The following is a 17,417-nucleotide window of genomic DNA, read 5'->3' as shown; positions in this document are numbered from 1 at the left end:
AGGCGCATCACGTCAGCGTGGATCGTTTTACGTCGATGTGATAGACCTAACTGATTTTAGAGTACTCTATTACGTTATAAGGTGCGTGATTTGATGGCATTTGAGTTTAGGATTTTTTTCTGGGGACCATTGTTCAAGTGTCATACAATTTTGCGAAACCGACAAAAATGAGATTTTATACCGAAAAGGGTCATCTTTCAATTGAGTTTCTACAGAACCATAGAGTTCAGAAACACTTTGAATAAATACCTGTTTTTAAATAAAGCTGGAATGGTATTGAAGAATGCTTTTCTAGGAAAACACTTTTACTCAGCGTAATACATTTAACACACTTGCCAACGTCATTAAGACAAATCAGCTTTGCGCTGCGAAAAAACCCGTCCCTAGAAAAACGTACGGGCTATTACTGTTAAGCGCTGTAGCGAATTGCGACAATCAGATGATTTTCTTTGAAATTTGAAAACAATAAACTTTTTGGATAGACTGCATGATGATCTTTCTACGAACCGAGCAATACTTTACTAAATTTCAAACTAAAATATCTCTTTTTGTCGATTTAGATAACCACTGGGATTCATCATGCCGTCGGCACGGCTAGCGCTCCGAGAGGAGGATGTCGTCCGATTGGCTCTAGAATTCCTCCACAACAGAGAACTGAACATCTCTCAACTCAGCCTTGAACGCGAAACTGGCGTCATCAACGGCAATTATTCAGACGACGTTCTCTTTCTGAGACAGCTCATCCTCGACGGACAATGGGACGACGTTTTGGAGTTCATCCAGCCACTGGAAGCGCTGAAAGCATTCGACGTGAGGAAGTTCAGCTACACCATCTTGAAGCACAAGTATATCGAGTTGCTTTGCATTAAGTCGGAAGCGAATGTTCAAGGTTGGTTTTTCTTTATTGTCATTATTCTTGGGAGCCAATTTTTCAAATAATAATAATATAAGTCTATTCATGACATTTTATGATAATAATACATTACAATACAATACAATACTTTATTTTTCCTGAGACTTTTTTACAAGCATGGAAATCGTCACATACACAGCAAAGATTGGAGTTGAAAAATATCAAGTGATACACAAAAAAACTAAATCAATAGCAGATGTAGGAGATAATTATATAAAATGAAAAAAAACATAGTATAAACAGTATAATAGTAAACAAGCAAACAATCGTGATGTCAAGCAGCCAGATCATTTTGAAAATATTCATCAAGTGAATAAAAGACATTTTTGTAGAGAATATTTTAACGCTATTTTTGAAATTCATGGGATTTGAAATTTTCTTAATGAATTTTGGAAGTTCATTAAATATTTGTATAGATATAACATGAAGTCTGTTTGATACAGATGTTGATTTGTGTACAGGAACTATCAGATTATAATTTTGCCCGAGAGTATAACCAGCAGCTATGCGGATAGTATCCCTTTGCTGAAACTCATGGTAATGATTCTTAATGTAAGTGACACAATTTAAAATATACATGGATATCACAGTTAAAATTTATAACTCAGTAAATAATTGCTTACTAGAATCATCATATTTTTTAAAACACTTGGTTCTTAGTATCTTTTTTTGAGCAATCAACAGATCATTCAATTTGCTGTAGTTACCGTAGCAGATTAAGCAATAATTTAGACTTGAGTAAACATAGGCATAGTAGTAGCTTAATAAAATATTAAATGGGGACAGAATTTCTGAGATTCCAAATAACGAAACAATGCTTGGATAATTTAATAGAAGTAGAGTCAATATGATCATTACAGGATAATTGGGAGTCAATGTTTAACCCTAAGAATTTGACTGATTTTTTCTGCACAATAGATTCAGTATTAGCTCTAACCAATATACCATTTCTCTAAGTGAGAAAACAATGGTATTAGATTTATTGCTATTCAGTACGAGGCCGTTTCTGGCGCAGTAATTGAGCATATTAGCAACTACAATATCAGCCTGGTCAGATAATCCTTCACAAGAAGAAGAACTCAATGAGAAGGACTTGTCATCAGCAAACTATACAGTACAATGTTGTCGATTAATTTTAGAGATGTCGTTGACGAATAAGAGAAAGAGAGAAGGACCCAGGACACTAGCTTGGGGAACACCTGTTAAGATGTTACGATTTTCAGAATGATATATTCCAGATTTGAGCCTAACCTTAACAGATAAGCCCTAATCCATTTTAGACTTTGGCCGCGGACTCCAGTATCATAATGTTTTTCGAGGAGAAGTTGATAGTATCAAATGCACGTGACAAATCAAATAGAATACTGATCGATTTTTCGCCATTTTCAAATTTGGATAATAAAACATGATTGACCAGAGAAAGAGTAGCATCTTGGGTGGATAAACCAGATTGGAATCCACATTGGCTCTTTGCGAGTAGGTTCTACTTTTTACAGAAGGATACAAGTCTGTTGAGATAGGATTTTTCGAAAATTTTTGAAAATGAAGACAGCAATTCAATACCTCTGTAGTTGGAGATTAAGTGATTATCATTTTTCTTGTGAACAGGAACTATAACAGTGTGTTTAAGACACGAGGAAAATGAACCCTTAAGAAAAGAGAGATTAAGTAGGTATATAAGTGGTTCAATGATTAGTTCAGCAACATTCAACGATACTCTGCCTGGTAATTCATCAATGCCACATGCCACTAGAGTTCTTAGACGATATGGATTTGATGATATCAAGAAGTTCAGTTTCGTCTAAAGGATGAAGAAAAAAAGAGCTTGTTTTTATATTGTGATGATGTTTCATAAAAACAGGTGATGAAAATAGTGGTACAGTATATGGGACAAGCCATGCAAATTTGTTTTATTTAATTGCAAGTCAAAAATCTGTTGAGCTTTTGGGTTCTTGAAGAAGTAGTTGAGTGTTTTCAGATATGTTTTTTCAGGGCAAAACACAAGCACTACAGGAAAATCCTTAAGACGTTGTATTTTAATCGCCATAGAACAAATTCATTTGGAAAAACGTTCTCAAGTAGCTTATTCCACATGAATGTAGTTTTCCAAATGAAAGAGTTTTTGAACAGTGAAGTTCAGGGTGTACTGAGTTGAACCTCAAAACGTAGGACAGCCGTCGCGTATTTCTGATATGTATCGCTCTTGATGGAATCAAATGTGCCAAGTCTCTTGAACACCTCCCGTGAAAGTACCTATAGAAGAGAAACAAATCTCCAACCTTTTTTTCAAGACTATCAAGGTTGCAAGTGATGTTCGTGTCTCCAATCAGACGGATGGCTCTTTTCTGGATGGGCATGCTTAGAGGTGGAGCTCCATAAATGAGAAAAATACTCCAAAGAAGGTCTGATCTGAGCTTTATAAAGCATCGGAAGATTTTGTTTCGAAATATTCATTTTCTTAATGAAATATATAGAGCAAGGTTCCGTATAGATCAGATCTTACTTATTTTATGAAAGCTTAAAGTTTCTAAGGGCATGGTCCCATCATAAGTAGGAAACGATGGGCTATTATGAAATTTGTATCAACATAATGTTGGCAGGTAATAGTTAGCAAAGGTGCCAGATACCCTTGAATTTTAGTAAATTATAACTGTCAACGAGGTTCTGCCTTTCAACATGCGATTCATAGCACAGGAGTAGTTTGAAATTTCTAATGCTCTAATTCAATTACAAGAAATCATAAAAGGAATCATAAGAGAAATTATGTGAGTGATGGAAAACTTCCTCATAAGGGTTGCAAAATATATTACTTTTCATTAACATGACTTCTCTATAATTTTACAATAATAACAAATATAAGAATCATCCGAATATCAAGAAATTTCTCAATTTTCATATTGATCTGTCGTTATGAATATGTAAGTTATATTTATGAAACGTCCATATGGAGTTCTAAAATTCTTCTCAGTGGAAATTGAAACCGAAACAACATAGAGCTGTTTGATGAATAAGTAAAAAAGCAATCAGAACAGTTGACCTATATAAGATGAAAGCAGCTTTTATCTTGCATTCATGCAGAGAGTGGCGTTCACCTAAAATCTCGGTATTCTATATTGTTGGCGCTTTTTTTTTTATTTTCATATTCTTTGTCATGCCATGTAACAGAATGAATGTTGAGTCTTTAGACTTAATTAAATAGTCTAGGCAGAAATAATAATAAAAATGAATACTTTTATGTTCATCCATAAGAATAATTTTTCACAAAAGTAAAATTGTGGTTCACAATATGCAACTCTTTCATCATCAAATATCGGCAGGTGTTTCAGAATTTGATAAAAAAATTATTTCTTGGCAAATGCTAAAAATAGAGGATATTCATAAATTTATGTTAATTCGATACCTTTCCCCATATAATCATATTTTATATGACCTATCTCTCATCCAAATTTAGGTTTTTGAGTTAATTGCTAAAGTAGGTACAATGCAATGAAAGATCAAAAATATGTAGTAACCACTAATGTTATACAGTCTAAGTGGCTAATATTCATATATGAGAAAAATATTCACTCATATATTCTTCAAAATAAATATATGGATCTCTAAGACATGCATATCAAGTGATAAATTATATTCCTGAAATGTGTAAGGACATTTTTCAATAAAAAAATTTAAGTTTATTGTCAGTATTCAACATTTCAGGTCCTAAATATGAAAATAATTTCAATACCTTCTAATGAACACACCTACAACAGGCAATGTTTCTAATTGATAAACTTGGGAAATCTTGCTATTTTTCTCAGGATCTATGTTCTTGTCATACACACCCTTGTTTCAAAACAAGTACCGCTGGAGATGAATTAGTCTAGTTAATCATATGATAAAATAGTCTGGTTCATCTCCTGATGATGCCAACTTTGTGGAGTGTTTTGGATTTATTCTACACCAGACCTGTAACAATCTTCTTGACCAACCAAGTTGGGGTTGTCTGGAGATGAATAATCCAGACTAGACTAATTATTAGTCTAGTCTAGTTTATTTGATGAAGCTAACTTTTTGAAGTGTTTGTTATTTATTATACACCAGAGGTTCCAATTCAATTTTTCAGTAGTAACTGTTCTGTGAGTTGTCAAAAGAACCAACACATCAAATTTGTACAAACAAACTTTACAATTCCTTGAATATTAAAAAGCTACACAAGTCATGAATCTTCTATTTACTCATTCGGTTATGATGAAATCTGTCTGTCTCTGCTGAAATCTGTTTTTCCGTAAACTAGCTGTTGCCCCCCTACGAAGGACAACTCTCAAAAGTCGAAACTTGTGCGAGCTAAGGACTAACGAGATGTTACTTTTTAACGTATGATTCCTAACACGTTACAAATTTATAAAAACCTGCCTTATTTATAAGATTGAATAATTATATGTTGCACACATAATTTTACAGACTTTCATTTTCCTTTCACATTAACAAATGTATGAATAAAATACCACCAGAGTTGAAACAACTCTCGTTATCTACTTTCCGGACGGGTATCATCAGATTTCTTGATAGATAGTAAGTTCTATTTTTATTTTTTAAATTCTGTTCATTTTTCCCACTCTTCTCTCCACTTCGATCTGAGAATTATTAATTGAGCATTTACAATGTTTAAAAAAATAATTTATGTATGTTTCCTCGACTAATCTTTATTTTCAATTTGAACTGGTATTTATTAATTATTTATTTAGCAGTGTTCATATTCCTTCTAACGTAGGTGCATTTAGAAGTAATCAATTTTTTTTGTGTTTGATCTGATTTGTCATTTAGTAGTCTGTTTTGGGTTAGGTGGAAGAACAGATGGCAGTCTGCACCTTCCGTTACCGATTGCCATACTGAATCTCGCCCATTTATTTTTTTAGTTCACGTGTACGAATATAACTGAAAATTAATAAAAGACCTTTATTATTATTATTATTGTATATAACACGTTACGCAAAGGATTTAGGTCTTCCAAATCTTCCAACACTGTGTTTCAAATTTTGCTACTATCATTTCTATTTCACTATAATATATGTATGGCATTTTCCATATTTAGAGAATTGCAGATGTCCCACGGTCTTTGAATATGATTACAAATTGTTTCTCGTTATGTAACCATTCATAGTTGAAAATTTTAGAGTTCTCATTTGTGTATTCATAAATTTTCCAGGTAGTGGCATGGACAATGCTGTGGAAGAAGTTGTCAAGGTCCTCAACGAATTGGAAAAATTTTCTCCTAGTAAAGAGGATTACTCAACTATGTGCTTACTACTCACACTTCCTCGATTATCGGACCATCTCCATTACAAAGACTGGAATCCAAGTAATGCACGAGTCCAGTGTTTTCGTGAAATTTATCCATTGGTGGAGGAGTTCCTGCCAGGAGATAGAAAACTCACTGACGAAAGCGTTAATTGTAGTGCTAAAAATGATAGACTGATTCAACTCTTAATTAAAGGTAAAATTTTTTGTGCATAAATGGTTGAGTTTTTTCATGAAAATAATGAAGAGTTAGATGAAACCCATTATTAATATTTCATGGGGTTATCATAATTATTTTTAACAAACATTTCGACAAGTTTCCTCACAAGCTCTGACAACCATTTCTTGTTGTTCAGCAGCAGGAATACGAGGGGTACTATTTATATTTCAGGAATAACAAATAATAGCAAACATTTTTTTAATGAAAAGGTTTTACTGTTTTTCGAAATATTCTTGATGATCAATACACTTTTACATTCGTTCAAACCAGTTCAAAGCAGTTTTTCCATTCCTTTTGAGACACCTCCAAAACATGATTTTTGAACGCCTCAACTGCTCAAGCGCTCATAAATCGTTGACCACGCAGTTTACCTTTGATATTCGGGAACAAGAAGAAGTCATTGTGTTCCAAATCAGGACTGTATGGAGTACGAGTACGACTGTACGAGTCATCGATTCGATGTTTTGACTGTTCAAAAATTGACCTGTTTGACGTGAGGTGTGAGAGCTCGCATTGTCATGAAGGAGAATGATTCGTCTTCAGCGGTTAGTTTTACGAATTTCTCCGAAGACTTCCGGAAAAAAAAATGGTCTTGTACCACTCGGAATTGACTGTTCTATGTTGCTCAAGCGGAACAGTGCCCATATGACCCACTCGGCCGAAGAAACAGGCGACCATTTGCTCGCTGTGCTTCTTCCACGAACATCTTCGGTTGGGTTTAGCTTGTCTTGGAATACCCACACGGGTCATACGCATATATATCCATGATTCGTCACCTGTCACGATTTTATACATGTCTTTTGAAGCACCATGGTCGAACTTTTTAATCATTTCCTTACACCACTCGACTCGAGCCTTTTTTGAGCAATTGTTAAATTATGGAATATCCAACAAAAACAAATTTTTTTCACAACTAAGTGTTCTGAGAGTGAAAGAGAGTCAGTTATTAACCGACTGGAAAATAGCTGCTGTGAAATCCTCTAGGAATAGAAGGATTTACTTAAATGGAAAAAAGTAAATGTTGAAATGAATATAATGACGAAATAAAGTTATGACAGTCTTCATATGGTTCAGCACAGTTTACCAATCATAAAATTGTACTACTAAGATGAAAACGTTGAAACTAATTCAAATTTTGAACATACTTAGGCGCAAATGAAAGCAGATTTGTGGTAAGAAAGTTTCAGAATAAAAGACGATAAATATTTTCTTAGACGTTACCAGCAGCAAACTCGTATCTCACTTTTACTGTGCAAGGCAACTGACAAGAGAAAGTGAAATAAATCTTTATAATAATAATAATAGTATTTATTCAGTTGGATCATCTATAAATGACATTGAGTATGTCAAAACGTGTACAAATACAAGATTAAAAATAAAAACTCTGTGCACTTAGAAGCACAATATACAATTTACATAGAAAATATAATATATAATAGTCAAAACCTAAAGTAATCGGCTATTTATGCAACAGTATCGTTATTAAGATCGGACTAAAACGTTGGACATGTACATAATATATAATAGTCAAAACCAAAAATAATCTGTCATTTATGTAACAGCATCATTATTAAAATCTTCCTAAAATGTTACACATGTACAGGGACACAAATTATCATCCATATATTCTTTGAGAGAATAATAGAATTTATCCAGGAGCGACTTTTTGATTTGACAGTTATACTGGTTTAGAGCCAGATTTTTATTGTACTTGAAAGTTTATTGTACATTTTAATAGCCATAAGTCTGGGACATGATTCAACAGCAGCTGAGATTGACCTAAACCTGATGCTTTAGGGCACGCACATACAAAGATATGGATACAAAACAAAAAAAATTGAATGCCTGCCTTCAGTGAATGAAATTATAATGTACTGTATTTGAACTATTGGGTATATGACCACATGATATATCAGATGAAACAATTAATTTAGTTATAATCGGGAAAATATTATTTTTCCTATGAAAAAAAGTTAATAGTATAGTTAACTTTATAGAGGTTGTTTACAATGATTGAGATATGGTACATAATTACTTTTCTATGTCATATATGCGAATGCATTGATGGATTCAACTGTCCTCAAAAGATAAGTCTGAGTAAGTAGAAACGATGACATTTCGCCTCTGCTATTTTATTGTAATGTGAAAGGGGTTGTCTTTACCCAAAACCATTTAGGGAGTATGTCTTCAATAACCAACGACCACTCCCTTCACTATGGGGTAAATGATCATCAAACTTGAGAGTCATGTGCTCTGAGAAAATGCAAGAGCCGAGAGTGACTTCTGCTTTAGAGTAGACAAGATTTCTAGGTTTTGTTGACAAAGCAGGCTTAAGAACTAAAACAAGGTCAAGAATTAAAACAAGATATTAATATGGCTCAAGCACACTTCAAAAAGTTTATGGTAAGAGTCTGTGATAAACATTTTATAAGTGGCAATTATAAGTTGCGAAGTCATCCGAAAGAAATCCCTCAATACTATAATAAGCTTTATCTAGCAGAAGCTTTTTTACTCTTTTTCGAAACTGTTTGTAGCAGGTTAACTTTCTGATTGAAAGGGGGAGATGATTGAAATATTTTTTGCTATTATAAAGAATCAACTTTTTAATTTGTGCTGTCGACGGGATAGAAATAGGAATATTAAATGTGAGATGAGTGGCATAACATTGAGTTGAGTTTGAGATGTTATCTTTGTGCTTTTTGTGCATTAGGCAGACTGTTTCTAAAATAAAGAGGTAGTAGACTGTTAAGATGTGATGAGTTAAAAAAAAGGGCTTACAGGAATATTGGATTCTAGCTCTGGTAATGAATCTCACTGCTCTTTTTTGAATTGTGACAACTTGACTCATTAAGTTTTGACAGCTGCTCCCCCAGAAACAAACTCCGTACGCAAGTGGGATTCGAAAAGTGCAAAGTATGCTTTTCTAGCAGAGTGATAGTCCAAAGAGTTAGAGATAGACCTTATCGCATAACAACTTGAGGATAATTTTTTGCATAGAATACTAATATACAAATTTTAATTTAATTCGTTATCTATGTTGAGGCCAAAAAATTTGTTCTCTAGTTTATGATCAATGATGTGCTCTTCAAGAATTATAGTCCAGGTTACATTTAAAGGATATTATATTATTCTTTGATATATTGAAAGATAATAAATTGGCATCACACCATTCTTTAACTTTGCCTATATCATGCTCTACCCTAATTTTTAGTGCATCAGTGCTTCTTTCATGCCAAAGTATAGACGTGTCGTCAGCAAAACTTGTCAATTTGCCTTCAATCGATATATATGCCACTTATATATAATAAAAACAGCAAAGGGCCGAGGATAGATCCCTGAGGTACTCCGCATTTAATGCTCATTTTTATCTCAAGTTGAACTTTTGAAATTCACTACTTGAACGCGATCTGATAGATATGACTCAAACCACAACAAGATGTTTCCTCTAAATCCGTAGATTTTAAGTTTTTGAAGCAATATTTTGCAATCAATACAGTCGAATGCTTTTGTCAGATCACAAAATACTGCCACGGCAGCCTCACCAACATTCAGTCGAAGGTAAAGTTCTTTAAAAAAGCAAACATTGCATCATTTGTGATGCATGATCTCACAATATTCGTAATACCTCCTTATGTATATTGGCTGAGATTTTATATGCTGGAAATGATGACATAATGTTTGTTATTATTTTCAATCTTGGATGATACTCTTCAAGTTGATGAAATTTTCTATTCTTATAGTGTAAAGTTAACTAAGTAATATTCTTGTAATTTCAGGCATTTTGTATGAATCTTGTGTAAATTATTGTCAAGCCAAAGCCACAGGAACTACTGAAAAAGAATCTCAAGAAATGAGCTTCAGTAAATTATTGGATAATAGTGCAGGGTTCAGTGATTCGGACCTAAGTTTACTCTCTTGGCTCCAGAGTGTGCCACCTGAAACATTTTCCGTGCCTTTCGAACAGCGTACCCTCAATGTAGATATGGAGCGTTTGGAGAGGCCGAGTTTAGAAACATCTTGGACTGAACACATGTTAGTTACTCCGATTAAGCCAAAAACATTTCCCCACTCAGCAATGCCGTTTACAAGGCCTCGTTCAGCAGCTGATATTATGTCAAGATCTCTGATGCCAGTTTTGGATGGTTCAGCATATGGTTTAGCGCAAGGAGGATCTGCCCAATATAATGGGAATACTAGAGCCATGGCACTTAGTACTGGAGATATAGTTACCAACGGACCAATGTCAAGGAGTAGCTTTGCCAGTTTCCATTTGACAGGTAATATATACGAATAAATGACAGTTTTACATCAACCTATTCAATATTGCAGATTGTTCATAGTAGTCGTACATAAATAATCATTATTGAAAACAGTTTTCCAAAACCAGAAAAATAATACTGTCTCTTAACGTGTTTTGCTAACCAAGTTAACATCATCAAAAGATAACTAAGAATAAATTATAGGCTATGTTAATGTTTTTATACGCATACCCCACATAATGATTTGTCTAGAGGAATATAAAAACATTAAATTGCTGTAGAACTAAGTTTCAGTCATCTTCTGATGATGCTAACTTGGTTGGCGAAATGCACAACGAGAAAGAAGTTTAGTTCTGGTATGGAAAAAGTGTTTTCAATAGGTTGATTAAAGTTGTCGTCCGCTATTTCAAACACTGAATGTATGTAATGAATTCATTTATTAATGTTTACTTTCTGCTAAAAGAAACATTACCAGTTATGTGGCTTGAAACAAATATGACACCAGATATAGCGCCGGACTTACGATAATACAAGAATCTCAACTCTCAGATTCAAATATTACAATTCGAGCCCAAAAAGTTGGAAGGAAATAAACCTCATTAAAGTGTTCTGTGAGAAAATATATTTCAAATATTTCTTCAGTGGAACACTTCTAAATGACGGTACAGTGTTATAGTGAATTTTTCCACGTATATTATATCAGTTGACCACAAAATCATTGTACACGGCATCATTCATTTGTTTCTGAAAAACGTATAATTAAAACGAAATAGGTTTTTATTTGTTTTAATTGAAACAATTGAATGGCATATCATTATTTTGTTGTCACCTGGTATGTATTCCTCAAACATTTCATTAGAATATACGTGTTGATTTCAGAGCTATACTAACCAGCCTTTGTCATCCGTGTGTATAACATAAAAATATGTTATCTCATTTAGACCATTTACTCTTCATGGTTTTAATGTTTTATATACATGTTTTCATTTTAGTATTTGAAATAAGGTCAAAATTTGTTTCTGAAGGTACACTAAACTTTTTGTCTGTCTATTTTCGATGACTATACAATTTTTAAATTGTCACACAAGAGAATGAACTTTACTCTCTTTCATTTTTATTGAATTCATTGTTATTGAATAGCACTCGGGAATTGCCTCATTTATACCAATAACTAAAATCAGTTACAACCAATTTTGACCATTGCCCTAGTATAAGAACAAGAAGTAAGTATTCATCTATTTTGATTTAACAAAACTCCCATACAAGTTCGACTTATTTGAGTAATACAGTGATTTCTTGAATTTTCCATTCATATTTATTTTGATTTTTCAGGTATCAAAACCAACAAGTCTATGAACACATCTGTAGACAGATTATTTGAAAATGAAGGGGAAGTATTTCTTAGCAACAGCTATGCAGAGTTTCAACAACTACCCTCGATACAAGAACAGACGACTAGTACACCGAAGGTGCATTCAAATACATTACCGAATATCTCAAAAAGTCCCGATCGTAAAGTCTCGAATGCCTCAACGCCGGAACATAGGGGTAGAGATAGTCCATCTTCCTTGGGAACAGCTAGGTACAGTACATCAAAACTGATTTTATTTTTTTGTTAACTCTAGTTGTCACCGGATCTAGTGCGATAATTACGCAGAGTAACGTATTTGTCTATCTGTTGAAATCTGTTTTTCTGTTAACCAGCTGTCACTCTCCTATGAACGACATCTCTCAGAAGTCAAAACTTGTGCTAGTTACGAATTAACGAGGTATCACCTTTTGACGTGCGATTCCTAGCACAGGTTTGACAGAACACTCAACAAACACGCCACTATTATAGTGAACGCATACTTTGCTTGCACTATTTCATTCAATACTTCATGCAATCCTTTGCTGGGATCATGGAACTAGGAATCCTAACTGTTTCATCTACGAAGGTCTTAAATATCTTAAGGGGAATCTCAGCACATATGATGAAGAATCCATTATTTGATCACATAAAACCAAAATGATCATATTGTACTAAATAGCCAGTTGAAAAAAATCATGAAAATTATAGTCTAGTATTTTTTAATATGAACCCTTCATCTGTTTGCTGCATCCCCACTTAGACTTTCTTACAATTTCTTACTGACAATTTCTCTTTTGTTCAAAGAGAGGCATACCTATACTTCTTTTTGTGGTTCCAATGTAGACTGACCCGTAGCTATAAGAAATCCGGTATACCAAGAAAGTCTTTAGCTGACCACAGCTTCAAATTTCAAATATGAAAACAAGAAACATTGATTCCTCCACAAAAAAGTCTTTCAAATAATGGTTCTAAATGTCGATCAGTGTGATAATACAGAGCAATATATGGAGATAGAGGTATTTGATTTATAATGTCTATGACCTTAAATCTGCGTGTCGCTTCTACGGTAAGAAGCACAAAATGATTTGAGTGAAAACTGAAAACATTGACACAACATTTGTTTAATAGAACTCCAATAGTCCAGACAAAGTTGACACTGGCTGAGTTGAAGATTGGTTTTGTAAAAATTATTATTATATATGTAGATGACAGACTTTAACATTTAATACAAATATTACAATAACTAAACGAATTGTATTCATTTGAAAATGTTCTTATAGAACGAAACTGCAGTAACGTTAGTTACAAATACAAGTGGTAAAAAAACAGAAAGTTTTATTTATCATTTTTCATGATATCTACAGAGAGTATTTACACAACTCATTGTTGCAACTATGGATTTTCTTACTGATAAACAACTGAGGAATTTGGTGACTGGCTGACAAACTCCTTGTTGCATCTTTGGGACTATTATTTGACAACGGGAGTTTTAGAATTTCAACAGAAATTCATTTTGGCTCATGACCTCAGTTTTAAATTTAGTGCAGAAGGCTTCTCTCAACATTATACGGTGCATTGAACGTGCATTGTCAACTGTTAATGAGATTAAGCTATTACTAGTTAACAAATCTTTCTCTCAAACGAAGGTTTCATATATGTAGGTGCATGTTTGAAGTCAGTCGAGTACCAGGTAGAGTGCTGTTCGGGTCGGATCTTTCCTGTACTGACAAGGGGTAATACCCCAAAACTGGTCTGTCTGATTTTCTCAATTGTTTTCAGCATTGTCTTGCTGCTGGACGGACCAGAAGCAACTGCAGAACTATTCTCTTATGAATGTCTCAGATATAATTCATTAAAGAAAAAACTATTCAATGTCAGATTTCCACTTGAAAGCTTATAAAACCGCGACACGTGTTTCACTATACAATAGCATCTTTGTGTGTCACAATATGTTAATAATGGATTTTCGGCAGATATTGGTCAGTTTTATTACAGAAGTGAATTAAATAAAATTAAAATAAACATTAATGATTTCTTGCAAAGGCAGAGATGCTGATTTGATTTCCACATAGAACATACGAGCAGCTTCCTACATGCAATATATTTTTTTTTAAACAAAAAGTACTCTGCACCATTTCTTGTTCAAAATAGAATATTCCGAATCTATTGAAAACACTTTCCCCCAACACCAGAACAAAATTACGGTCTTTCGACGCGCTTTTCTCTAACCAAGTTAGCGTCCTCAGGAGATCATTATGACTGGCTAAAAAATAACTTTTTCATATGATCACCCACTTCTCAAGTTATTGTCGCAACTCAGTTCTCGCTTGGCTATTAACGAGAGGATTTTTATTTGCTGTTTCACCCATTCATTTATTCATCCAAAATAATGAAAGAACTGAAATGAAACTCAATTAAATATTTATTGTGACATTATGAATAATATATACAAAATGACCAAGATAAAGAGGATCAGTATGGAAAAATAGGAAATCATAAGAGAAACAAAATCAATCAAATTAGGAGAAAGAGCTTTTTAGAGCTTATTCAAATGACATTCTTAGGTTCCAGTATGAACTATCAAGAATATTCCGAAGTGAAATGATTCGGGATAATTTCCTGTGAAACAGAAGTAACTACAAAAATAATTTTCATAATTTTCAGATGAACCTGAATCAAAGTACACCTGCTTTATCTCTTGTATATTCCTCAAGTTATACTCATCCCTAACAATTTGGGTCGAAAAGTCGTGTCATCTAAAACAAATTTAATATTGCTAAATGCTAAGACCTTTCATTCTCTAATTATCTAATGACTAAACGACTTTTGCTGAAAAATGTTATTTTGAATCTTGATCTGCATGGGTGCTTAGAGTTTATTTTTGATGCATTATAAAAAGTTGAAGTATATGTTTGTTTCAGATCTTCTAGAAGGGATTCTTTGAACGAAAGGCCAATCACTCATCAAAATACTTCGACAGAACCCACTCTAGTATTTGACCAAAGTTTTTCTGGGGAACTGGTTAAAGAGTTTCAAAAAACTAAACAAAAAATGCAAGAGGCATTGGCAATGCGTGAAAGAGAAAGGGAGGAGATGCTCAAACAATTGAATAATGAGAACAAATATGCAGGAGAGTGGTAAGTATGGTATATCATTTTGCACTATTGGCGCTAATATTCCTTGAATGCAGGAGTAACTGAATATCAAAGTGTGATACATGCTAGTATTGAAAAATTGATTGCTATCACCAAAAGTATGCATTTCTTACAAATTTATGCTCACTATCGGAGTAGATTTGATTGTAACCTTTTATGAACATATCGGAAATATTTGTAACAAAATTGACATCTATCCAGAGTAGTTCTGGAGATATATAAATGAATGAAAAGGTTCAGTACATATTACCATCTATTATACAGCGTGACACACGGTCGATGGTAGGTTACACGTTTCTGGAAAATGCAAAGCATGATTTATCTGAAAATTTCATCTCTCACATTTCCTTACCTGTTCTATCGATCTAAAATATTTTCAGCATAGCGGCGTTGCCACTTCCATCAAAAAGTCCTAGCAACTTAATTTTTTTAAATGGAACACCCCGTATATTAATACATTTTTGGAATCGCTCTGGTATTTTAATACTTTTTTGTTAATAATGTCCTATACCTATCTCTATCTGTTCGAGATAAAAAATAAATTGTGCTAAATATGGTCCAAAACATAGCCTTGATTGAAATTAAGTACATTAGTACTCTCAATTCATGGAAAGTTGATATTTTGATGATAGTTTGGACAAACTCGAAATATTCAAATAACACCAAGAAATCGTCTCCATATCATACAGGGCGTGCTAAAATTACTATTATTTCCATTGTGCATAAAAGTAGTCAAAAGTTCATTTTAAAATGAAACCCCCTGTATATTACTCGGTAATTTGAAAGATGGTGAAAAATGCTTCAAGATGATATATCATGTCCCTATACCTAAATCGTCAAGTGTTCTCAATAAAGTCGCTTCTTCTAGAAATGACTGATTTTTGGTACAGTTGTTCCCTGGAAACTTTGAGCCATAGTTGAGGAAATTATTTTGTAACCTTACAAACTTTCTCTCGTTCATTGGTGTTAATTCAGATACATTTGGTTGAATTTTTTACACGTTCTGACAATGATTTGATCATTTTGTTCATGTGTATAATGAATAATTTCATAAGAACTTTGTTTGAATAATCGATATTTGCATTCATTTTGGAAGATGATTCGAAACACCGTCGATAACTCTTTGTAAATTACTTATAAAAGTAACAGAACTGCTATAAACTTCTAAAAAAAATAATGTTTCCATTTACCATCTTTCAATTTACCGAGTAATATACAGGGGGTTTCATTTTAAAATGAACTTTTGACTACTTTTATGCACAATGGAAATAATAGTAATTTAGCACGCCCTGTATGATATGGAGTCGATTTCTTGGGTGTTATTTGAATATTTCGAGTTTGTCCAAACTATCATCAAAATATCAACTTTCCATGAATTGAGAGTACTGATGTACTTAATTTCAATTAAGGCTATGTTTTGGACCATATTTAGCACAATTTATTTTTTATCTCGAAAACAGATAGAGATAGGTATAGGACATTATTAACAAGAAAGTATTAAAATACCAGAGCGATTCCAAAAATGTATTAATATACGGGGTGTTCCATTTAAAAAATAAAGTTGCTAGGACTTTTTGATGGAAGTGGCAACGCCGCAATGCTGAAAATATTTTAGATCGATAGAACAGGTAAGGAAATGTGAGAGATGAAATTTTCAGAAAAATCATGCTTTGCGTTTTCCAGAAACGTCTAACCTACCATCGACCGTGAGTCAAGCTGTATATTTTAAAATATATGTCGACAATAGCATGTTTAACATGTTTGCTGCATATTTTTCAAGCACAGCAAAGAAAAATATACAAGTGACATGCTCACTGAAAGAAACAAGTCAAATTTAAAAGATTTCTATTAATCAAAAGTTGATAACTTGGGAAAGTGACACACAGGCATCCTAAAAATACAAAAAAAATTTTAAATACTCTTATTTAAATTTTCAGATTGCACGAATAACTAACAGTAGCTTGAAGTGTCAAAATCAACAACAGATTAACATTTACTATCATAAAGCCAAATGTGCCACACATTTATTTAATTGTTCATTACATGTAATTCTTCTACACACAAGTAACCCCACCATTCTAATAACTAATAAATTTATAAAAACTACAAAAACGGATTTACTTTCAAATAATAGATTACATTTATCACCGAGTTATTCAAATAAGTATACAAGGTCTGTTGTTCATCAATTTCTATTTTGTTCCCTTCAAAGTAATCCCCCTCAGATATAATACATTTG

At 33.3% G+C, this 17,417-nt stretch overlaps 1 protein-coding gene across 1 annotated transcript in view; it reads left to right on the top strand.

The window, feature by feature from the left end:
• The window catches only part of LOC111511365 (WD repeat-containing protein 47), a 136,465-nt gene that overhangs the window by 19,175 nt on the left and 99,873 nt on the right, over nucleotides 1–17,417 (top strand). The window contains exons 2-6 of the mRNA XM_023167378.2: nucleotides 561–889; nucleotides 6,102–6,389; nucleotides 10,190–10,690; nucleotides 12,005–12,254; nucleotides 14,945–15,160. Of these exons, the coding sequence (XP_023023146.1) occupies nucleotides 580–889; nucleotides 6,102–6,389; nucleotides 10,190–10,690; nucleotides 12,005–12,254; nucleotides 14,945–15,160 (1,565 nt within the window). The 5' untranslated portion in view covers nucleotides 561–579. The remainder of the gene's footprint in view (nucleotides 1–560; nucleotides 890–6,101; nucleotides 6,390–10,189; nucleotides 10,691–12,004; nucleotides 12,255–14,944; nucleotides 15,161–17,417) is intronic.

The sequence above is a fragment of the Leptinotarsa decemlineata genome, unplaced genomic scaffold (assembly GCF_025532065.1).
Source record: "Leptinotarsa decemlineata unplaced genomic scaffold, Ldec_3_MD MMD2_tig00000133_RagTag_RagTag, whole genome shotgun sequence".
In the NCBI taxonomy this organism is placed as follows: Eukaryota; Metazoa; Arthropoda; class Insecta; order Coleoptera; family Chrysomelidae; genus Leptinotarsa; species Leptinotarsa decemlineata.
The sequence above is the reverse complement of the archived record's forward strand: the minus strand, read 5'-3'. Positions and strand labels throughout refer to the sequence as shown.